A 25346-nucleotide genomic window follows, 5' to 3' on the forward strand; every position below is an offset into this window, starting at 1 on the left:
GTTCTTACCCAAGGAAAGCATCTCAAAGATTTTACCAATACATGACATACATGTACATCATGTTATTAAATCTAATGGATGTGTTTCGATTGCTACTTTAATTTGATAGAAAATATTTCTGTTTTAGTTATACGTGACTTTGAACTAGACTTCAGTAAAGGTGATTTCTCTTGAATTAGTACTTTATGCCTTGTTTTTATGAAAGTATTTTTGTTTCCTCTTGAGATAGCCATTTTCCAATTGATTTTTACAGTTTGTCCTGTTGTGCTTTTACACCCCCATTTCAGGTAAATGGAATGTTGATTGCTCACACCCCACATTCTTTTTGTGCCTGTCAAGTGACCTATAGTTGCATCCATCCACATCATTTTGAATCTGGATCGGATTGATAGTGTTCTTATTAGTACTTGTACCACATCATTCATGTATTTTTGTATTTTCTGTTGAAAAACATGCCAATCAAATACATAAATGTGATAACTCTCATATATCTATGTCCTACCAGTTTTTTTTAAACTTTTCCAGTTGCACAGATTTAGATTGTATTGGTACTCAGAAATTTTGTTGACATTTGACAAATGGTTACCGGTATGCCATTTGACCATCTGAAAAAACAAGATTGATACCAAGTGTACCTGTACGAAGCATAACTTACAATTAATTTTAATTGAAGCAAAGAAACTCTTTGTTCAGTGAGTGTTGTTAAATTTCAAACTATGGCCAAACAGGAAGAGGCTGCATGGCAAATGAGACTGCTTACAAGCTACAACTCAACATTAATAATATGAAATCATTCTTTTCTGGTGATGCCAAGAAAATTTTAACAAAGTTTTTTTTGGTAAAGTATCTTCAAACAGGATGTGGCTTCGAGGCAGATAAACAATTGAACAATTCCTTACTTGCTACAAATATTCATTATCAAGCCAACAAAACTTTGAATAAAGATTTCTACCCAGTTTTTTTAGATGGATGAACTGATGAAAGAGTTGAGTTTCATTGACCAAAAAATCAGCAATTACTCATATATTGTGGAATTTTTATATTTGCTATATTTCATTGTGAAATACTGTACACTAGTTCATCTGTAGTAATATAGATTTGCCATTTTTATAACTATTGTTGCATGAATATAATTCAGTCAATGTTGATACTCAATTCATACAACACACTGACTATCTTCAAAAAGAATCATTAATGTGACTTAATGTATAACGTGAGGGTACCAAAATTGCACCTATTTTGACAGTTTTTCCACCTAGTTTGTTTTTTATGATCCAGACAAAAGTTTCCATTATGTGTTTATTTTGTAGACCTATCCCTATTTACTATATAGTTCAACCAATATAATTTTGAATCTGTATTCTATCATAGGAAAATGGACTTGAACTGACCTCCAAACAACCCATGATTCTGTAATGAAGAGTACCCAAATTGCAGCCATGCTTTAATTCACATACTTAACAAGAATGTGTCCCAAGTACACAGATGCCCCATTCACACTATCATTTTCTATGTTCAGTGGACCGTGAAAATAGGATAAAATCTCTAATTTGGCATTAACATTAGAAAGATCATATCATAGGGAACATGTTTACTTAGTTTCAAGTTGATCTGACTTCAACTTCATTAAAAACTACCTCGACCAAAAACTTTAACCTAAAGCGAGACAGACAGACCAACGGACGAAGGACAGACGAACGAACGGATGAATGGAGGCAGACCAGAAAACATAATGTTCATAATGGGGCATAAAAATTAAATAACTGAATATTTAGAACAATTTTACATTAGTCCATGCTTAATATTCATTTTTTTAGAAATGGATGCTTGTAACATATTTTATTTGCTCATTTTTAAAAGATGACTTTTTGTGAATGTCGCATGACAACGTTTCCGCAGATTTAACTTTTTTGGTGAATGGTTCATCTGTTTATAAATACTGTGAATGTTTTGTGTATAACAAAACATGTTTACCTATGTTGAAAGACAGATAAAGTGTCCAATCATAAAATTACAAATGGTTTAGTCTCAAAGAAAACTTGTAAGATTTCCACAGCTATTTTTGTTGAATAGGTGCAATTTGGGTACTGTGATGTTATATGTCTGGAGTAAAATGGAATTGCAGCAATTTTCTTAAATACTGAACTTTCTATACCTGAATAGGTAAAGAACATCAACTATATATATTCAAGATAAATCTATTTTTGAACATTTATTTCATATAAAAAGTTATTATAAACTTAAATAGACATGTATGATATCACATAGGTGGATCCAGGGGGGCCCTGCCCCCCCCCCCCCCCCTTTTCGTGGGAAAAATTTGGTTGATTGTATAGGGAATCATTGAAGCATGACTGGAGCGAGCGCCCCCCCCCCCCCTTAGGAAAAGTTCTGGATCCGCCACTGATATCATACATTCAACATAACAAACAAACAACAACATACACAACTGAAAACAACATGCACACATATTTATTTAACTTTGCTGCCTAATAATATGAAAAGTAAAACATATACAACCTGGTGATTGTTTATTAATGAAAGGGAATTCTTTTTAAAATATACAACCTGCAGTGGAATATTTTTGCAATTTCTCGCTGCATTGAAGACCTGTTGGTGACCTTCTGCTGTTGTCTTCTCTATGGTTGGGTTGTTGTCTCTTTGACACATTCCCCATTTCCATTCTCAATTTTATTTATTTTTAAAATGAAATTCTTTGTAAAGCATTATATCAGTTTAACAGTCAGTCACACAGCAATGATTTTGACACTCATGACTGGATTTTAATTTAGGAAAAGATTGCAATATGGTAAGAAGCTTTCAATTTAATCTAATGACACAATAAGGTTGTCAACTTAAATGTGCTACTTATGATCATCAAGAAGATGGATTTATGACTTCAATGGAACTGTTTACCCTCCGTGATCACCTGAGATTAGCTCTAGGTTTAGGTGGGGTTTGATTATGGTAAATGTAGTTTACCATTATGTAGACTATTGTTTGTTTGTCTAACTATCTTTCTATAATGTATGGCTTTAGATTGCTTTCTTGGTATCTACCCCACTTTTTTTAACTCATTGTTTATGTTGTAGATGCAGAAAATGACAATGGACAATGATGATTGAAAAGTGAATATGATAAATAATCATGAACACAGCACCATAATAAATGTAATAAGAATTCTACATTCACTGCACAGTCGAAGTATAAATATACATATAAGAACCTCATAAATCAGAAAACTTAAGCAACAAAGCCTCTTAATCATGCTCCAATAAAGACATTTGAGGGAGGGTTTTAAAGTTTTTTGGGGAATCTTCTGTTTATACCATATCATTCATTCATCAAGTATGTGGTTAAGGTATTTGGTCACAATTGCGTTGTAAGTATCTACACTGTTATTTCCTGTCACATGGTTTTTTATATTCATATTCTAAATAGTCAAAGATATCTTCTTCAGAAGTTATTGGAAGAGGTTCTCCTGGAGTTCCTGTTAAAAAAATAAAAGTTAAGTAGATAAAAATTATCTAATATAATATAACTAGTTCTTCCATATAAAGTAAAAATTATACATGTACTTATTTTCCTAGTAGATTTTGTATTTGATAAGATGTTTGTATCTACACCATATTATATCTTTCCCAATAGTAAAACAAGTAGGTGAAGTGATTCATTCAATTACAAAGAACTTTAAGTCTCTCTTGGTGCCTATCCAGCATCCATAAAGAATAAGAGATACAGTTTCATAATTATATATTTAGAAGAGGAACTTGAAAATGTCTATCTATGTTTGTGCCTTATTCATACATATTGTGTGTCAATGCTTACACAAATGTCTACCAAACATCAATGATTTGCCAATAGTAGATCCTCTAAATGTGACCTGATCACCAACTTCAACATGTAAACTCAGTCTGATAGGCACTAGACTATGACTTATAGGGCAAAGACAAATATTCTTCATTGCTACTGGTTGTTTACTCTTTAATCACAGATAATTCATGTTCCTCTTTTGATGCTTACATTAAGTGTTTTTGCATATGATTTATCAGTTTAATCAGCAGTTTATTTATTTACTGAAGTCTTACCTGTACTACCTAGTGGCCTAAGAGTATATTCATTTAGTGTAAAACCTTTCTCTAAAGCATGTGCTCTCATGTTCTTGTTGAAAACGTCACTGCCAGTAAAATACAGCAATGCACAATAATACTGGTCAAAGGGAATCAATCTAAAATAAAACAAACCTATGATGTGTTGTAATTTTCCATTCTTACATAAAAAAAAATTAATGAAAATATACACAATATAATATAATGATATAATCCAGAAATGACCTGTTATAATTTTTTTTAAATCTTCAAATGATTCTTATTCATAAAATTGTAGAGAAAGAAAAAAACAACAGATTTGAATGAACTGTCTTTAATATATTGAGCTGAAGACTTAAATTAGGTTATCTTTCAAAATACTTTATTAAGGTATATTTCATTTCTGTAAAAAAAGTCAAGTAATATTTATAATAATCAGCAATTTGTACATTTTCCCTTTAATCTAACTGCCTTAATTTTTTCTTTCTCATGGACAGGACTTCAGAAAGTCAAAAATATAAGGCAATGACGTCACATGGCAATACAGCAACGTCAAATTTTCATGTCAATCTGCATCAATTTATCAATGAAATACATTCTGCATTCAAACAACCGAACAACCTTGAAAACGTTTTGTATGCGTTAAATAGTTTTACTAAGCATTTTGTTTTATTTCATATTCTGAACAACAAAATAACATGCAGTTAGGACAAATTGTTGATAAAAAGAAAATTATATTTTAGTTTTAGCTACCGACTTAATTAGCTCACCTTAGTGGGCTTGCTTGATATTCTTGCTGATATCAAAAACAAAGATGCCATTATTCACTATGTATTGATGGATTGTTAGTCGCTTAACATCATGACAAAATACTTTATACTGCAATCAGCTATTTTACTATACAGATAAAGCTATACGTATAAACGTTAACTTTATACGTCAATGACCTCAACTCACCTATAAGCCCCGCCTACTTACAACGTCACGTCACAACCATGACAACGTGTAGTAACAATGGTCAAACTTTTATGAATTTAAACCTGTTATGTCTTCAAATTGGTAATTTATATACCATGTTTATCAAATGTTATTAATTAAATTCATTTTCCCTTTCTAATTCCTTAAATTGTTTATGCTTACCGCCTAGACTACGCTCATAGGGAAATACCCCAAAATGGTACCCCAAGGGGGAAATTCCAAACACTTTTTTTTAATAATATTTGTTTCATATTTTTCATATTTTTTTATCGATTTTAGTATAAAAACAATATACGTATAGTGTCTTGAAATATGAAATTTATTTGTATTCGGCACGAAACGGGAAAATGCTCGGTAGAACCTCGCATTTTCCCGTTTCTAAGCCTCATACAAATAAATTTCATATTTCAAGACACTATATGTATATTGTCTAACTATATGTATGATCATTTATACTTCTTTCACTTACCTGATGTCAATTCTCCTGTATTTAGGCTCCTCACCACCATCCTTCTTCTTCAGTATGCACACACCCTATGGATATAAGAGAAATAGAGTACGGTAGTAAACAAACCCAGTAGCATGAAAAACCAGTACATGTACATCCTATTCCATTGAACCTCTATATGATCAATCTGGACTTATTTTTATTTTTAACCACTGTAATGTTACTCTCTTCACTAAATGTTATAATAAATAAATAAATACAATATTTATAGAGTGCATTATATAATAACAAAAATCACTCTAAGCGCTTCACATTTAAAAAAAATGTAAATACAAAAATACATAAAAACACAGATTACAAAGAATCAAATAAGCATATAAAAATTTATAAGATACTTAAAAAAAAGAAAAAAGAAATGAAAAATGCATGTACCCTAAAATATACAAAACTGTCTAAAATTAATGCAGTCGATTAAAAGTATATAAAATCTACAAGAAATCCTTAAAAGCAGTCCGAAATAAATGAGTCTTGAGTTGTTTTTTAAAAATATCTAAAGAGTTTACACTCCGCAAATACGATGGCAAATTATTCCAGAGTGTAGGTGCAGCCTTATCAAAACACCTCTCACCGTAGCTTTTCGTTCGAAAGTCATTTGGAGGATGTAGGAGCATACTAATTTCGGACCTGAGGGATCTACTTGGCTGGTATGGCGTAATTAAATTTTAAAGGTAACTAGGAGCCTTGCCATGCTGTGCTTTGTACACATATAAAAGAAGTTTATATTGGCAACAGTAATGTATGGGTAGCCAGTGTAACGATATTAAAACAGGCGTAATTGAGTCAAATTTCCTTTTTCGTGTTATCAAACGTGCTGCTGTATTTTGGACCCGCTGCAATTTACTGATAATGTTGGTGTTAGAACCGTACAGCAATGCATTGCCATAGTCCAGCCTTGATGTAACTAGGGAGCACACTACTAAAGGCTTCAACTGAAATTAAAGATCGAATTCGACCAATATTCCGAATTTGGTAAAAACAAGCCTAGTAAGCGCACTGGCTTGATGTTCCATACTGATGGTTTTATCAAAGTACATTCCCAGATTTTTCACACAAGAAACGTCGCTTTACACTGTTCCGTCAAATGTCAGACAAAAATCTGTGAGTGCTTCAATTGATGTTTTGGTGCAAAGATTATTAATTCTGTCTTGTCTTCATTAAGTTTCGGCATGTTGGCACTCATCCAATCACCAATATCAGACAAACATTTTTCTACGCGTTTGCACAGATCGCACCAGTCTCCTTTCGGTCTTATGATTTGATAAACCTGAGTATCGTCTGCGTACGAATGGTATGACATTCGGTGGCGCCTACAAATTTCGCCTACTGGTTTTGCAAAAATACAATATAGTTTCGGCCCTAAGACCGAGCCCTGCGGTACACCAAAATCGAGTTTGATATCGTTGAGTCCTGTTCATAAGATACGATTGTAACCATAGCAAAGCATCTCCGGTAATGCTAAAAGAATATTCCAAAGGATCAAAAAGAATCTGATGGTCAATGGTATCAAAAGCGGCCGATAGATCGAGCATGAGAAAAATGGCACAACAGTTATTATCTAGTGCATAGGCAATACCGTGATGAACACGTAAGAGAGCAGTTTCCGTGGAATGACATGTACGGTAGGCTGACTGAACACTATCATGTAGAGAATGTGAATTCATGTGATTTTCCAGTCAAATGTCGACAACCTTTTCCAGTGTCTTTGAAATGAAAGGTAAGTTGGAGACTGGTCGGTAGTTTTTGAGCATCTCTTTATCTAGACTTGGTTTCATAAGTAATGGTCTCACAACAGCTTGTTTGAACGACAGTGGTACACATTGTTCTGATAGCGACCTGTTGACTTTATCTGTGATTGACGGCAACAAATGATCCACACAAGGCTTAAGAAGTTTAGTTGGTAACGGATCAAGTTTGCAAGACTTTGTTGGAGCAGCAAAGATAATTTCAAGGTCATTTGAAACTGGCGATAACGATCATAATGGTTTACCTTCAAATTTTATATCAGCTCTCATTGTATCACGGTTGTAACTTGATGCATCATTCTTAGCCGTGAGATTGTCACGAATGGCACTTATTTTTCCAACAAAAAATTCACAAAATTTGTCAGCCAGAATTTTTTCATCATTATGCGAAGGTAGTATGATTTGTCATTTGTCAAATGATGCATGTTCTATCTCAGATATTTTTGTTGAAAAATAGTCCTTCTTGGATTTAAGGAGAAGCTTGCTTGCTTTCAGACAGGTATTATGAAATATTTGACGATGAACTGTCAAATTCAATTTCTGCATGTCTCTCTTAGCTAAGCGAAGTTCGTCTGTATACCACTCAATGTTAGGACGCATTATGATGTTCCACTATTTTAATGGTGCATGCCTATCGATGATTGAACTGATTGTTTTGATGTCACTAAATTTGCGATAAGACACGGTATGTTGTTGTTTTGGGGGCTTTTAGATCTTCAATGATGTAAACAAAGCAAGGAAAAATTACCATTCTGATCGAATAGACATGGGTCCTTAATGGATGGAGATGTTTGCACAATTGTGCTGTTGTCCCTTGTTATAACGACATCAAGTGTGTGACCCTTATTGTGTGTTGGTCCTTGGACATGTTGTACCAGTCCATGGACGGAGTTTCATTGAATTTCCGAGTATCGTTCACATTCACATTATCCAGGTGAAAGTTAAGATCGCCCGTAATAAGCAACTTGTTTGGTATGACAACAAGCCCATCTAGGAACTCGGACCATTCCTTAAAGAATGTTGTATGTTTTATAAAGTATAATATATAATTAGAATATTAAGTTATTTATAAAAAAAAATTGTTGAAAATTACACCAAGTGATACCAAAAGTACTCTTAGTCACATTGCTTGGTTTTAAAATAAACGATTAGTTTATGAGAAAGTTTGTTTTTTTAACTCAAAACCATCATCAATTGAAAACTGAAAATAGATTGTGACTTACCATAAATTTAGCATCCCCATGTGATAATGAATCTGTTATAAAGCCTACTTCTTCAAATTGTTTAACTACATCATGAAGACATTTTGGCTGGAAAAAAAGCAGAAAATTTTATTTGCCTTTTTATCTATTATATTAATCTCAGTTAATAATTTAATTGATCTATAACTCAAAATACCATTTATATATGTAATTCCTAAAAATATTATACTGACAATGAGTAATAATTTATTCCACTCAACACTCTAAATAACATTAACAAATGTAATTCAATAAGAAATCAAATTGATTTTGGGAAATTTTAACAAACATCTGTACTTAAGTATAACCTACCTTTTTCTTAGAAGTTGATGTAAATGATGGATGTGTCAACAGTACGTCTATATCACCACTAGTCTCTGCACCTACAAATAATCAAAAGATCAAAACATTTATCAGTTTACTGTAAAATTTTAGCTATTACAAGATATATCTGCTTGAAGGTTTCATTGTATGTCCGAGTTGTATAGACCATGAGGATGAAACCATATCAAATTTTTGATGTTGTTCATCTATCTGTAATTTATTCTCTTCTTTAACTTAACACAAAAACCATTACTTGTTCTAAACAAAGGTTAAAACAGATGTAAATTGCAATATTTATCTTATTTCTGTATAAACAATTTCAGCTAGTAATCATGCTTCATACTTTGACCCCTTGTTGTCAAACCTTTATCCTTTAGATATTTAATTGTTGAATACCGGTATATACTAATATTACCCCTGATCACATATTTATAACATAATTGTTACTGACCTCTTCTAAAACTGCCACATATTTCAGCATTATATTCTGTGTCTAGTTTATGAATTTCTCGCAATGCAAGATCCTGTAAAATAGTTGCTTGTCATTTTTAATTTGTAAAAAAATCTGTTATCAACAACAAAACTTATGAAGACCTAAAGCCTATAAATGACATTTGTGAATTGGTTGTAGTTAACCTTAAAACATATTAACTAGGAAGAATTTAATTGATTAACATATTCCTAAATGTTGTTAAATATATTAGTAAAACAAGTCTGAAATATATGTCATGCTGACCTAATTAAGCTTGCCTAAATACAGTCAATTATCTCCCTTATTCTTCCAATCATGTAAATACTTATATGAACATCATCAGTGCTGCAACAACCCCCAACAATTATGATGAGTCAATGTTATACAAGATAAAGAAACTGGGTATGCTCTGTCAATACCTGAAGTTCTAACATCTCTTTTCTTGGAATTCTGGTTTCAAAATCTTCAAAATGTCTGAAAAAGAATTTAGATATTTAAAACTAAATCTTTGACAGATGTTCTGTGCTTATAAAATAATTAATTCATTGCTACTGTTTTAGTTCTTAAAACTGGTAATTACTTAATTATATCACTGTCTGAGTCTGATTGAAAGTTATAGAAGGACAAAATAAAATTGGAATGTAAAACTGATATCAATATTATTCACATACACAATTATTGTCCTGTATTCTCGATGTGGTATGCTTCATATTGAAATGTGCTATATCTGTAAACTATGACAGACATAAATAAACAATGTAAAAAAAAGTGTGTATACAAAACTTAAATTTAGCAGTATAGATTTACCGATGGTGTGTTTCATCATTAGCAATAAGATTTTATCAGTTTGATCTTTAGCAGAATTAAAAGAGGGTGAAAATCTGGAGAGAGGAAATAAACTAGTTATTTCACATGGGAGATAATTAGAATTTATCACAATGGGAAATTAAGATAAATCAGTTTTATTGATATAATAATAGTTAATAGTTGAACATAAATCCAAATGTCCAAAATAAGAAACCTTTTTTTTTCAGAAGTAGAAAGATATTGTAATTTTCTCTAATTTTTGTGCTATTTTCTCATTTCTTTAGCAGTGTGAGAAAAATATTTCTCATCATAAGTGAAATATCTGTTCTCAGCAAATGATTGGTCAAAATTTAATAATGACTTTGTATTTTCTTGATTACTTCTGAATTTCCTATTATGACGTCTTGAAAAAATTCTACCATGCCTGATGCCATTACATTTAAAGAACACAACTTTCTACAAATCTTTGAAAGGTAAGGATAACAAAAATGTGTCCATAATACAAGGATCATGAGGATGTCCCACTCACATTATCATTTTCTATGTTCAGTGGAAATTGGGGTAAAAACTCTAATTTGGCATTAAAATTTGAAAGATCATATCATATTGACATGAGTACTAAGTTTCAAATTGATTGGACTTCAACTTCATCAAAAACTACCTTCACCAAAACCTTTATCTGAAGTGGGACAGACGGATGAACAAACGAACGACAAATGGACACACAGATCAGATAACATAATGCCCCTCTACTATTGTAGGTGTGGTGTAAAAATCCTAAAAACAGATTCCATCACTATAATTCGTGTATAACGATATTTCTCAACTCTCAACAGTTAAATTTTAATTATTTAAAAAGCTCTGCTAGCCTTACCCTTTAAACATTAAAGCATAACTGTCTCGAGTCAAGAAATATGGTAAAACCCTTGCTGCAGTGATGGAATCTATATATCTCAAATTAATAATGAACTGTCTTTTTCTTACATATTAATGCTACTTACTTCAGACCAATCTGCTGATGATGATTTAGTTTATCTGTGTTTTTTCTCAAGTCTAAAATAAAACAATCATTACTTTTCATTTGCTTAATGTTAAAAACTTCCGAAACCATTATAGAGGTGAAATAAATTGCCAAATGTATTTTTTGGTTCTTGTACAAAAACAGACTTCCACTGAATTTGGTATTGATAAACTTAAACGAAACTAAATATGTTTTTCTTTAGTTTGTGCTATGTAGTGTTGTTGCACCAGTTTCCAAGGTGTTTTTTAGGGTTGAGGGTTTGCAAACATGTTTAAACCTGTCACATTCTTTATGTGCCTAGATGGAGCTAATGTGTTGCCAGTAAACTTAATATGCGACCATCAAATCACCAATCGATGCTGTCGGAGCTTAAAATACAATACAGTTATTTCATAAGTGGTCTGTCACAATGGGTTTCAATTACTCTGTATTGCTTTAGCATAAATCATGCCAAGTGTTCGTAATTACAATTGTTTTGCATTTTGTAATGGCTTTAAAGCTTATAATATGATTTGGTTTTTGCTCATTGTTGGAGGCTGTATGGTGACCTACAGTTGCTCATATCCACATCATAGTTGTCTCATTTGCAATCATACACTGTACCACATCTTTTTATTCTAATACTTAATAATACTGTTTGATGTGTATATTGTAACAATCATTGAAAGTTTTTCTTGTATCAAACAATCCAGGATAAAATTACAAAAACATTTTGTTATACACAGTTATTTCTTGTTAGATATCCTGTCTTAAAAGCAATGAAAAAGAGAAGAAGATATGAGGCACGTATTAGTGAGGCAGCACAAGTTTACGTATTCTATAAAAGCTTGAGCACATCATGTAACTTAAAACACAAATATTGGATTAAACCTCTAAACAGACCAGAAATAAATCATGATAAATTCTACAAATACTAAGTTGGCAAAATCATTTGAATACACTTGCCATGTTAGAAATCTACCTTCTATTGATTTAATTCCTTCTTGTACAAATTTCTGAGCTGCTGCTGGGCTGTAAAATAAAAATGTAACCAATCATAAATGTTTTCCTTAATAGATACTGTGAATTCATTTATTTTCGTGGATTAAGGAAAAATTGCATGGCCATTGATATTTGATTTTGTCGTTTTGTCAAGCTCTGCATTCTATCCTATAGAAAATACATGTATGTCATTCGTTGAACATTTGATTTCGTGGTTCACCTGTATCCACGAAATCAACAAAAGTAATATCCGACATATACCGGTAATAATGAATACACAGTAGCAGGTAATTAAAGAACTGCATGTGCATAGTGTAAAATTTGATTGGAAGTGTTTGCTACCTAAATCTGATTGTATAGTAACTGAACTTCAAAAAAATAAGACAAATTTCTTCCAGTAATGGAGCACCTGAGATCACCCCTAGTTTTTGGTGAGGTTCGTGTTGCTTAGTATTTATTTTATATGTTGTGTTTTGTGTACTATTGTTTGTCTGTTCAACTTTTTCTTTTTTAGCCATGTCAGTTCATTTATATTTTATATGAGTTTGAATGTTCCTCTGATATCTTTTGCCCCTCTCTTTTGATACTGTAATATCAACCAATATTCTAACTTGATAGCTAAAATCAGATGTGCTGTACAACGGTAAGAATAAGGGTCTGGGAAAAGCAGTGACTGATTTGAATACAAGTGACTGAAATGAGATACCTAATTTCAGCCAAATTGAATTTTGAACATTTACCAATATCAGAAATTTTGTAATAATGTACATGTTTTTGGTTATCAGCAGGGAACAAAAGATAAAGTGTTTCAATAAGCTATGAAAAAGGCCATGTTACACATCATTTTGACTACAAGTGGTACACAGTTTTTCTTGGAACAAATAGAACATTTATTTGAAGATTTTTGAAGGCTTACTTACCCAATACCTGTTACTTTGATCAATTCATTTATAGCCGTATTTGTACTGTTTGCTCTTATCTGAAAGGAAACAAAGAAAATTTTGTCATTAACTATTAGTATTGTCCCAAAAGGAAGTTCAGCAGCTATGCTTAGATTTATAAAGCAAATAGCAGGGTTAAGTTAACAATTAGAAATACACATATATGCTTAAAATACTCAAGCAAAGTCAAAATAATCAAGTGTCTAAATACTCTGCTGATTTATTTAAAAAGAAGGGGGGAAATAGATTTGATGCTACTATGGCAGGAGCATACAAATAAAGTAATGGCACACAGTATTCAGGGGCAGATCCAGCCATTTAAAAAGGGGGGGGTCCAACCCCCATAGACCCCCCCCTTTTGGATCCACCACTGGTTTTTATGTCATCATTTGTAATGCTTCACTGAGTTTCCCATACAGTTGTCAAATTTCAAATATAAAATAAGTGTGAATCAATTTAAAATGAAAAACAAAACATGTCATTTACCTTTTCTAATTTTTCTAGTTTTCCAGTTCCTATAAATTCATCTAACTTTTTAGCAATCTTTGCTCCAACTCCATCCTGTAATACATGTACATACATTATACATTATAAGTAATGTTATTATCTTGAGGGTATTAACTTTGTAATACTTGTGGAAGAAAATAACGTCTTGCTAGTTGAGATACTTTATGATTGTAAGATAAATAGATACGTAACAATTAACAATAACGTTACGTTACATTAACAATAGTGTGTGCGAAAGTACGGAAACAATTACATTACATAACGTTCTAATGTCTCTTAACCTATATTCACAACAGTCTTTCAAAAGTAAACCATACTGGTTTGATTTGTCTGTGCTTCCAATACTTTTGGGTTTATGAACATCTGTTAGACAATGATTCTAGAGAGGATGAAGAAAGTAATTGACACTTTTTCATAGATGCATGATATTTCAGTTGACATATTTACATGCATGTACTTAATTGCACCAGGAACTTCTAATTCCAAAAATACCATCTACAAACAGGTGTCAATGATTTTTAGAATTACATAATACTAGGCATACTTTTTTTAGGGGGGGGGGATCTACAGCATAAGATGCATAATGCATCTGCTCATATAATCATGTATCTATAAGTTACTGCTAAATAAAATTGAGAATGGAAATGGGGAATGTGTCAAAGAGACAACAACCCGACCAAATAAAAAACAACAGCAGAAGGTCACCAACAGGTCTTCAATGTAGCGAGAAATTCCCGCACCCGGAGGCGTCCTTCAGCTGGCCCCTAAACAAATATATACTAATCCAGTGATAATGAACGCCATACTAATTTCCAAATTGTACACAAGAAACTAAAATTAAAATAATACAAGACTAACAAAGGCCAGAGGCTCCTGACTTGGGACAGGCGCAAAAATGAGGCGGGGTTACACATGTTTGTGAGATCTCAACCCTCCCCTTATACCTCTAGCCAATGTAGAAAAGTAAACGCATAACAATACGCACATTAAAATTCAGTTCAAGAGAAGTCCGAGTCTGATGTCAGAAGATGTAACTAAAGAAAATAAAACAAAATGACAAATAATACATAAATAACAACAGACTACTAGCAGTTAACTGACATGTCAGCTCCAGACTTCAATTAAACTGATTGAAAGATTATGTCTTCATCTTATGAATATCAGGCACAATCCTGTTTAGTATTATGAATATCAGGCACAATCTAGTTTATAAAGAAAATAAACAAAATGACAGTAATACATAAATAACAACAGACTACTAGCAGTTAAGACGGCTTAGATCACAATTTATGTACCCTTTATTCCCCCTTTATCTACTTTATCTACTTCATTTGCACACAGTAAACATGGTAATCTCAATTATTTCTGAGTCTCTCCTCCATTTACATTATTATACTGGAATATACTCACTAGTTTCTGTGCCTCTGCTCCAGTCTTTATTTGTGTAGGGTGTTTTGCTATAGCAGCAGCAGCTTTTCGATAGGCATTGAATTTGTGCATCTGTCTGTTCACATTTTTTTCATAGTTAGCCAGCTCTAAAATTATACAGTTATAAATAGTAATATTAGCTATTCAATTACAAAATAACTTCATTTAGTGAAGTAAGTAAATATAATGCAAAAGCTTAAAAAAAAATCTTGTAGAAACTAATAACTATTGATTGATCAACTCTCCTCCAACCACATCAAAGTCAAATTAAAACAACTGTTTCCTTTAAGTTCCTTTTTCTTTTGAATTGTTTTGCCCTTTTTATCACAATTCTTTTATAGCTATTTAGGAGATACCTGTATTGTATTTTAAGCTCTGACGTCTGACAGCATCAATCGGTGATTTGATGGAGGCAAATTTATTTTACTAGCGACGCGTTGGAGTTAAAGGGAAATTCTGCAATTTTTTACTTATCATCTAATTATGTTCATCTTAACATAAAAAACACATTTGCAAAGTTTTAAATTTATATTCCTTCTAATAACGGAGAAAATCAAGTATCTGTAACTTTTTTGGTTGAATTCTCGAGTGGGTCGTGACGTATTAGCCCGATTTATTGAATTCTGGGAAAAAATAAAATCTGTTTAACTCTTATAGCTTATCGACAATATACGTAATTAAAAGCGCACAGCTGACGAATGGTCGTAGTTATTAACCACAATATAATAATGAACGAAAATGAATATGCATATACCGTTTTTGTATTGATTGAATTAAACTCCTATAAAATTATCTCTAGTAAATGTTTTTGAATAAATTTAATTAATTATTGTTGAGATTTTATTCATAAAATATTTATTGAACATTTTTACTGATATTGAACTGAAAATATTTCAGTTCTATTTATCGTTGTTGTTTTGATAATCATTTCAATGCAACTAATGTGTGAGCAGAGTGTGTATATTATTTTGTAAAGGTCACTGTATTTTTCTCGGCTTGAGGTCAATTCGTTTACCTTGTAGCTATTTAGCCGCAGGTGTGAGTTCAAGCGTACACCGGTATAAATGTTGTTATTTGGAAAGGATAAACAGAAAGGATTAGAAAGAGTATGATGTCACGATGTTAATACACTTAGATTTAATACACGATGAGAATAAAGATTCAATAATTAAATTGTGTAAATTAATTGAAAATAAAATTCAGATTCGTAAATCCGAAAATGTATAAAAATAAAAGGAAACAATTTTTGATTACTTTCTTAGCGGCAATTGGCGTAAAGATTCAAATATGAAGTAAAAATTAGTAGTTTTAATCTTTAATAAAAACTAAATGCAATATTACCCAATTTGATATACCATCGTACATCTGTTTGATATCATTGACTTTACCGGAATTTCTTAACTTGTATTCAAATGTGGCTGTGTTTAAATGCTAATAAAACTATTGCAATTTTAAAGTTTTTAATTGACAAAAAAATACAACATACATGTTTGTTTTTTTTAGTTTCTTTTTAACATTTTATTCTTACATAATTAAATTCATTTGACAATCATTTACACGAACTTTTTGTGAAAAAATACCAATTATCTAAGCTAAGGCATTATTTTTTTTAAGGATTTTTGAGGATTTTTTTTTAATTCTATGATAATATTTGTGCAATGTTGAATATGATAGCCGTCATTAATCCAAATAAGTCATACAGTAGTTGTAATAAAAGTTATATCTTAGTCATGCATAACTGATATTGACGAATTTAGAATAGTTCGTCCATACATCGTTGTTCTTGAAACAATCATTATTAGTATACATGTAAGTTTCCTGACGTATAAGAGCCATTGAGGATGAGCTCCAGAGAAAGCAGACTAGTAGCGTTTCGTTCGTTTGTTTGTTGGGAAAGGAGAGGAAATGCAACCGCTTGTACAGATAAACGACAGAATTACCATACAAGCATTAATAATCAACACAATCAGAAACAGTTCCCATCGTTAGACGGCGAATATGAAGGCTTTCAAGAATGAACAAGTGACATGTCTAACTCGAACAGTTGGAAAACGGACTATCGACATCAACCGCTTGTTCTTGATATTTGAAATTGTATGCATATATTATATGAATGTAGGAAAAAAAGTCACAGGAAAAAAAGTCACGGAAAAAAAGTCATGGAAAAAAAGTCACAGGAAAAAAGGTCACAGGAAAAAAAGTCACAGGAAAAAAAGTCACAATATATATTTTTTGTATGAAATAGTCACATGATCTGCACATACATGTATTAATAGGAGAAACTTTCCAAATATATTTTTTTAATTGAAATGGTCATATGGTCGCACATATATATGAATATATTGGAAAACATTCCCAATAAATATTTGTATGGAAATGGACATTTTTTAATTCATTTTATACGACTAGCTTTGGAAATTTAGATATAAATCGCAAAACATTAAAATGAAACGTGTACATGCTGGTGTACTATTGATACATGCATGTTTTCAAGGATTTGTTGTAATTATTTTTGTTTTATATCTCTTATGAAATGAAAGAGATGTGAGTTAAACAGCACCAATTTCCTTCAATTTGAATTCAAGTTAGAAGTTCAGTATATGACTTGATCACAAGTTATTTTGATTTTTGAAGATAAAGTATTATTCCTTCAATTCAGTGTTAAACAAACAACTCATTGCCATTAATACTAACAGGGACTGTTGATATTGATGTGTGGCTTCTTGTGACACCTTCCCCCTTTTGTAGACCTGCCACTTCCTGTCTTCGTAGGAAGTCATACCAATGAAATACAACTTAAGCTCAATATTAAATGAAAGGAAACAATCAGCTTTCCCTGTTTGATAAAAAGTCAATTTTGAAAAAAAGAACATATTATATTACGCTTTTATTAGTTTATATATACTTCCTTTATGGTTTTCAAAGATTAAACTTTACCACTAAGAGTAAGTAATCTGATACAAGTATATTATGGCTTTTTTTCTATGCATTCAAGAACTCCAGTTGAATCATTTATTGCATACATGTACATAGTTACCTTTTCATGTGCATTCCAACATACTTCTGATAAATAATTTTACTAAAAAATATTGTGACTTTTTTTCCTGTGACTTTTTTTCTTGTGACTTTTTTTCCTGTGACTTTTTTTCCTAGTGATTTTGTGACTTTATTTCCCGTGACTTTTTTTCCGCATATATACGTATACGTTTATGAAAGTGATGAGTTCTGGTGTCTGACAAAAACTAAATTCCTTCATGGTTATATCTTGCCATACGTTGATATTGGTTTGTAAGGTGATTACTCAAAATCATTATTTGAAAATCCTGTTTGTGAGATGTACATGTATATTCATTTCAATACAGAAATTTCGTCTATATATTTCACAAGTGTATAACACGGAGAAGCTCTGAAGGTTCATTACTCCCATTTTGTTTGGGTGTGAACCATCGATGTTGACAGCAATATCAAAGAATAAGATGATGTATAGAAAGAACTATGGGCGTCATGTGGCAAATATTACATGCATATCGGACAATGAGTTGTCAATCTGTATGAAAAGATTTCCAATACAACCATATTATTGAGAAGGAATGTTTACATGCTATACTCTCGTACTAGTATTACAGGGTTCTTGTGGCGTTCACCTTAGACACACATCTTTTTAACGATGTTTAAAAAAAAGACAGAACCAATTTAATGTCATATTTCTCTATTTTTTAAATATAACTAAAAGTCTTTCATCTGACAAGAATACCCCTATTTAGCGGACAAGTAATTTATTCTTTTTTCTGTTATTGAATACCAAGAAAGAAAAAAAAATCCCGAAATTAATTTGAAATTTTGATACTCAAAAGTTTCCCAGCAAAATATTCACATCCCTTCGGGATAATTAGTGTTCGTCCAGTGGCATATATAACAATTGTGATGACGAATTCCTTCCTTTGTTCGAGAACAATCTTATTTTACTATGTCCACAACTTCAATGAACCAAAGCAAAAGTTATACATCGACCTGTATTTAAATCAAATTGGTTCTCTTCTTCTTCTGGTATATTATTATAATAGTCTATCGACATTTGATGATTACATACTGTTGGCATACGTGGACTAGTCTATTTACAACACTTTTACCCCTATTTATTCAAAATATATATTTTTTTCTTATGTTCAATGTATACATGTATATATTTTAAATTGCGCTATAGTTCCGTTACTTTCTATCCAGTCGTATAAACGAATCGTCGGCAAGTGCGTACATTTTTTTAAATCAATATTTCTGGTATGTTCCAATCTGTCCTTCACTTTTGACAATGAGTATATATTACATTTTCCCAAATTCACCCTTGGAAAAAATATTTAAATAGATTTTAATTTCATCAAATCTTATATTTTGGGTATTATTTATATTTCTATGAATAATAATCTTTACACCAGAAATGTTATTTATAAACCAGCGTATGAGTTTGGTAATGACAAGTAAGACAGAGTTAGAGTTGTATATTATACATCTGATAGTTCAAAATGGAAAGTTAAATGTTATCAGCCGTGTACACTGATCAATACCTGCAGAAGTGAAACGATGCGTGAACTTGCAAGCCCGACAGGAAATCGCTGGAATACCTGGACGTGTCACCTCACACCCCTCACAATACCTTTGGAAGTAATACCTTTAGCCATGCTGGTGATCAGAAGAGGGAAGATCAAAATTTATTTGAAAACAGTTTATTACTTTAAAGAATTATGAACAAATTAGATTTTCGAAAACAATTTTCACGGAACACTTATATATATGATTTCAACTTTGACTTTTTACCTAATTCCAATATTAACAGTTTAAAAACAACAGACCATGTTCATTTAAAAAAAATAAGAACATTTTCCGTATCAAGTTAATTTGTCAGATAAAACAATCGTACGATTGACAAAATATTGACACGCAATTACGACTACATCGGTTACTGTAGTTTTTGTCCTTTGTGGTTTATAGACATATCGGGACTTTTAATCGGGGAAGACAACAAAATGGCGGAATGCAGAGAATTGATACTCTAAATTTAAAATCGATGGTGATCTCTTATCTAACGGAATAAAACTTTAATATCTATAAATTTGAGCATTTCTATATAGAATGGACATAATATCAATTTTTGATTTTTTTGCGAAGTTTCCCTTTAAAAATATGTATCTATCTATATGAAGCAATAGAGTATAAACTTTCTTGTCACTAAATTTGTTTTCTCTGTCTTTAAAAAATTTTCTTGTCGCATTTTGTTGGTTAATTATTCTTCTTGTCCATGTTGTCGCTCATAAACATATTTACACTTGTGGTATTTAGCTGTATCTTGCCTCCTAATGCATGTAATGACTTTAGATCTACTCCGAATCACCTTTTGACGTCAAGCAACAATCACTTTTGTGTGATTTTACATAATGGCGAACAAATTTGCATACAAGTGTTATTACATCTATAAATATAAGTGAGACCGATGTAGATGAACTGGTAAAAAAACATAACTGTATATTCTTAGCAACTTTGTTGCATGGGGTATAAACAGGGTGCGAACATGTACGGTGAGAACGTGAAAGAGGGCAAACAAGAATGGGAGCGACAGTAATTTAAACAGGGTGCGAACATGTACAATGTGAACGTGAAAGAGGGCAAGCAAGAATGGGAGTGATTGCAATTTAAACAGGGTGCGGACATGTACGATGTGAACGTGAAAGAGGGCAAACAAGAATGGGAGCGATTGTAATTTAGGCGAATGGACCCAGATTCCTATCCTATACACCTTATGGCTATTTATCCGCCATTACTGGATATCACACAGGTTCCCTTCAATTTTTTTTTTTTCGACGTCATAAAAGAAAATATCTGACGCACAATGGAAAAGTGATTGTTGTTGACGTCAAAAGTTCAAGCGGCCGGATTAGCCGGGATTAGCGATAAGGTCAGAAGGTGTATTATTTTGTTCACTTGTTATTGTATAATTTGCAAAAAAAATAGTTTTACCCATTAAGAAATTGCTATATTCTGAATTTGGGTTTTCACTGTCGTCATGTTTCCGTTTACTCATCACTAGACGGTACGTAGGTTCTTTCCTTATCAATCTGCAAATGGAACAAAGAAAATCGTTTAAAAATGTGCCAACGCTGCTCTCTTTTATCAACAGACCCTTATAACGTTTACATGATATCTCGGCCTATAACAAAATCGGACTATAACAAACTCGGACTAAAACATAATCGGCCTCCCAAAATCGGACTATAACAAACTCGGACTATACCAAACTCGGACTACTAGAAGAATATAAGTAGAATGTTGGTTGTTGTTTTTAATTGGAAATTAATTTTCAACTCTTAATTTGAAATTAATTTTTATCTACAATTAATTAAATAATTTATTTTGAACATTTTTGAAGGGGATAAAAAAAATACATTAACAAGATATACTGTATATAAAAACTGCATGAGATTACTATAACAATATAGTAATCTCAGATAAAAATAAAAGTACAAAAAACTTCTCTTTAATATTAAAAATTCACCTCTGATTTGTCTTTTCAGTATTATTATTGTAATAATGTCCCTCTCAGAATAAATTTTTATTAAATGAATATCTTAATTTTTTAATATTAAAGAGAAGTTTTTTGTACTTTTATTTTTATCTGAGATTACTATATTGTTATAGTAATCTCATGCAGTTTTTATATACAGTATATCTTGTTAATGTATTTTTTTTATCCCCTTCAAAAATGTTCAAAATAAATTATTTAATTAATTGTAGATCTCCAGCAGAATTGTTCCTGCTATATGTCAATAAACATAATAAATCACAATACTATTTCAAGTAGAAGTTAATTATCCTCATTTAAACATATCAAATACAACTCATACAACAAATATTTAATACATTTCTATACATTGGTTATTTTTCCAAAAATATTTATTATAATCTCATAAATTCGTATATAATTTTAATATATAAAGTTGGTTTTTTTTTTTATTAAAGTAAAAAAAAAGCAATCTAGCTGCTATTCGTAGTCCGAGATTGTTCAATATATTTCTGCATATAAATAATGGTAGGCCGAGTTTGTTATAGTACGACTTTGTTATAGTCCGATTTTGTTATAGGCCGATTTTGTTTTAGTCCGAGTTATCCAGCAGCGCTTATAACAAGGAAAAAATATATAGAAGTTTGTTTATTTTTTTATCAATTAAAATTTCAAGCAGTAATAATCCTGAAAGTTTTTATCAGTTAAATTTTCTGATAGTTTAATATATTTGTTCAATCAATGTATGATGAAATGAACAATACCAAAATTAGTAAATACCGCAAGGGATAGGTTATAATAAACTGGTTTCTTTTTCTGTATGACTTCTTAAAAGTACCAGATCCACTATTTATATCAGAAAACGTGGCACAGGTAAACAGTGTTGTGTATTGGGCTTGACAGAACAGGACGGTAATATGTGTGGTAAGTCAATAAATCAACAATTTGTTATCTCATTAAATTATTTAATGTTTTCATATATATGTAAAAAAAAAAAACCACAGCCTAGCCATTCGAATTATGCAGTGTTGATAGTGCATTTATTCAATTTATTGATTAATTTCATCAGACATGTAATTTATATACTTAGTATATATAGTTTCTGCTTTCATCAGAAATCTCAATCTTACCCTTGTTTCATCATCAACAATTTTTCAAGTTGGCTTTTGCTGATTTTTTTTTTGTGAATGTACAAAAACATTTGTAACATTAGTTTTTTTTTTTAATGTTATACCATAATCATATACATAATTTTTGATATAGTATTAAATATATACATTTGTATATTGTACTGTAACAATTTAAGATGTTAAAAGTGGATATCAAACTTATTATTTCTATATACATTTATGTTTCTACAATATACAATACATTTTTTTTTTATATACCCATATATATATATATTTTATTTATCTGCTACATGATATGTAGTATATGTATGGTTGGGGAACAGTATATGTTCCTGGTTGGAAGACACTCATTTACTTATGCTTTTTTCAACTGAATTGGTACAGTGTGTTGACTATTATCAGTTACATCAGAATGGACATACAAATGTATGATTGCATATATCTGCTCATGCACTTTAATTTTTTTTTATTCAGACTTGATTCCAATATATGATTAAACTGTTTAAACAGTTACATATGAATGTGTAGGTGCTTATTAACTTTCAAACTCAGTTTTCTGTAACAGATTTACTCAATGCAGAAACTTTTATCTTTTAAGTCCCAAGTTTACTAGAATAAAGATTTTATTTTTTAGTGGGAAAATACCGAATAGCTTATTTTTTTTTTTAAAGGGAGTATTAAAATTACATTAAATGATCCTTTTAGAACTGAATATGAATATAATGTAATGTTCAATGGTAAAATTTAAGAAAATTGTCTACATCATTCATGTACAATGTATTAGTTTTAGACAAGTTGAAAATAAATTTTACAGAGACCAAACATTTAAGATCAGCAATTAACATTAACTTCTTCCGTCAAAATACATATAGAATTGCAGATTGCCAATTTTCCAGCTAATATTGAAGTTACGAATGATTGACTCATTCCAATATTGTTTCCTTAGTTGACATATTAAATGATAGCCATTGTTAATTATAATATCTGTACAGACTCTTAGTTCAGTCTGTTGGATTTATTGATGTCTGTTTAATGTCCAGTGGCAATTATTACATGCATATATAAGATGAGAACATATAAATATAATATTTTATGTCTATCAACCCTGTATTGTACTAGATGGACAGTGTAAGTTAGATTTGCAATGTCCTGTTCTCTCTTTTTTCTTGTTTTTTTTTTCTGTGTAAGAAATTTGAATTATTTATAGTTTTTCCCAAACATCTTCATAAAGAAATTTGATTTTTTTCATAGATAATTATCTGTTCTTTATTTTGGGTTGCTGTCTCATTGACATTCACCTCACATCTTCTTTTGTACATATACAGTATTGTAGCATCTGCCTTTGATCAATATCAAGCAACAGTTGTATAATATATTCAATATATTGATGATTATCCAATGAATAAACTTCATAAATTATGGTCGAAATGTTTTGATGCATATGTTTTGCAAGCCAATCAGTTTGCAATGTTTTATTGGTATTGAACAGGATAGACAAAGGGATAAAAAAAAATAACAATCGTCATGATTATCTTATTTTGTAAATGAACTAGAAAAACAACAGATTTACATGAGACAATGTCATTTATTATTAAAGATGTACAAATTAAGAAAATAAAGGTTTATCTTTTTTTACCTTCACATGTAAGTGAGCTGATTAATTACAGGTCATTTTAGAATTGGGTTTACATGTTTTCTGTTTGTGACATGTACATGTATTATCGTAAAAGGAAACACCAACTACATGTAGATAACCGTGAACATTGCAAGTTTTGTGTATAATAACATGAAGGGCATATTTGTTTCAGTTAACAATCTAGCTTCAGTTTACAGCTAGCATGGTTATAGTTTGGTTAAAAAGCTGTGCCTGTTTAGCAGTTTTGAAAACAAATAAGGACATTAAACAACCAACAATCAATCAAAACAAATAAAACTTTCTAATAAATCTTTGTTAAACTGGTCAAACCACACTTGCAGATTTGATAAGTTTAGGAAACTGGCTTCAGTTTGCAAGAAACAAATGACAACCAGTTAACATAGATAAAGGCAGATGTGGTGTGAGTGCCAATGAGACAACTCTCCATCCAAATAACAATTTAAAAAAGTAAACCATTATAGGTTAAAGTACGGCCTTCAACACGGAGCCTTGGCTCACACCGAACAACAAGCTATAAAGGGCCCCAAAATTACTAGTATAAAACCATTCAAACGGGAAAACCAACGGTCTAATCTATATAAACAAAACGAGAAACGAGAAACAAGTATATATTACATAAACAAACGACAACTACTGTACATCAGATTCCTGACTTAGGACAGGTGCAAACATTTGCAGCGGGATTAAACGTTTTAATGGATCCAAACCTTCTCCCTTTTTCCGAAACAATAGCATAACATCACAACATAGAAAAACATACGATAAAATATCAATTGGCAGACTTAACTCAATCAAAAAACGTATGATTACACAATGAACGAATAAATTTGATCTGCAATATCTGAATACAAATGCACAGTTAAATAAATATTAGAGACAAACATTCATGACCAAAAAGCTGACAAACAAATTCAAACACACTGAGAAATATTTAACCAATCAATGTTCACTATAGAAAAAAACCGGTTTTT

General features: G+C 31.2%; 2 protein-coding genes across 18 annotated transcripts in view; one reads left to right on the top strand and one right to left on the bottom strand.

The window, feature by feature from the left end:
* Positions 1-2199: 2199 nt before the first annotated feature.
* Positions 2200-21211, bottom strand: LOC139489497 (DNA polymerase beta-like). Its single transcript, XM_071275945.1, has 13 exons — positions 21048-21211; positions 15021-15145; positions 13590-13664; positions 13083-13141; positions 12143-12192; positions 11162-11213; positions 9773-9827; positions 9333-9405; positions 8870-8940; positions 8540-8626; positions 5536-5600; positions 4089-4228; positions 2200-3490 (listed from the first exon to the last, which is right to left on the bottom strand). Exons 1-13 carry the CDS (start codon positions 21109-21111, stop codon positions 3399-3401), a joined length of 1008 nt encoding a protein of 335 aa, XP_071132046.1. The 5' UTR covers positions 21112-21211; the 3' UTR covers positions 2200-3398.
* A 1172-nt stretch (positions 21212-22383) lies between these two features.
* Positions 22384-25346, top strand: part of LOC139489498 (glutamine--fructose-6-phosphate aminotransferase [isomerizing] 2-like) — a 41999-nt gene continuing 39036 nt past the window's right edge. For 16 of the 17 annotated variants that reach the window (XR_011656190.1, XM_071275954.1, XM_071275950.1 and 13 more), the window contains exon 1: positions 22403-22512. Coding sequence is in view for 16 of the 17 variants with exons in the window: in XM_071275954.1 (XP_071132055.1) it covers positions 22506-22512 (7 nt within the window). In the remaining variant the exon portion in view is untranslated. Of the gene's footprint in view, positions 22513-25346 lie in introns of all 17 variants that reach the window. The other variant, XM_071275977.1, reaches the window with a different exon arrangement.

Source organism: Mytilus edulis, chromosome 9, assembly GCF_963676685.1.
Source record: "Mytilus edulis chromosome 9, xbMytEdul2.2, whole genome shotgun sequence".
NCBI classification, from domain to species: domain Eukaryota; kingdom Metazoa; phylum Mollusca; class Bivalvia; order Mytilida; family Mytilidae; genus Mytilus; species Mytilus edulis.

Coding starts and splice junctions, on each gene's coding strand:
- LOC139489497 (XM_071275945.1), bottom strand. CDS start 21,111: ATGAGTAAACGGAAACATGACGACAGTGAAAACCCAAATTCAGAATAT. Junction 15,146..21,047: donor ATATAGCAATTTCTTAATGG/GTAAAACTATTT, acceptor GTATAATTTTAG/AGCTGGCTAACTATGAAAAA. Junction 8,627..8,869: donor CATCAACTTCTAAGAAAAAG/GTAGGTTATACT, acceptor CTTTTTTTCCAG/CCAAAATGTCTTCATGATGT.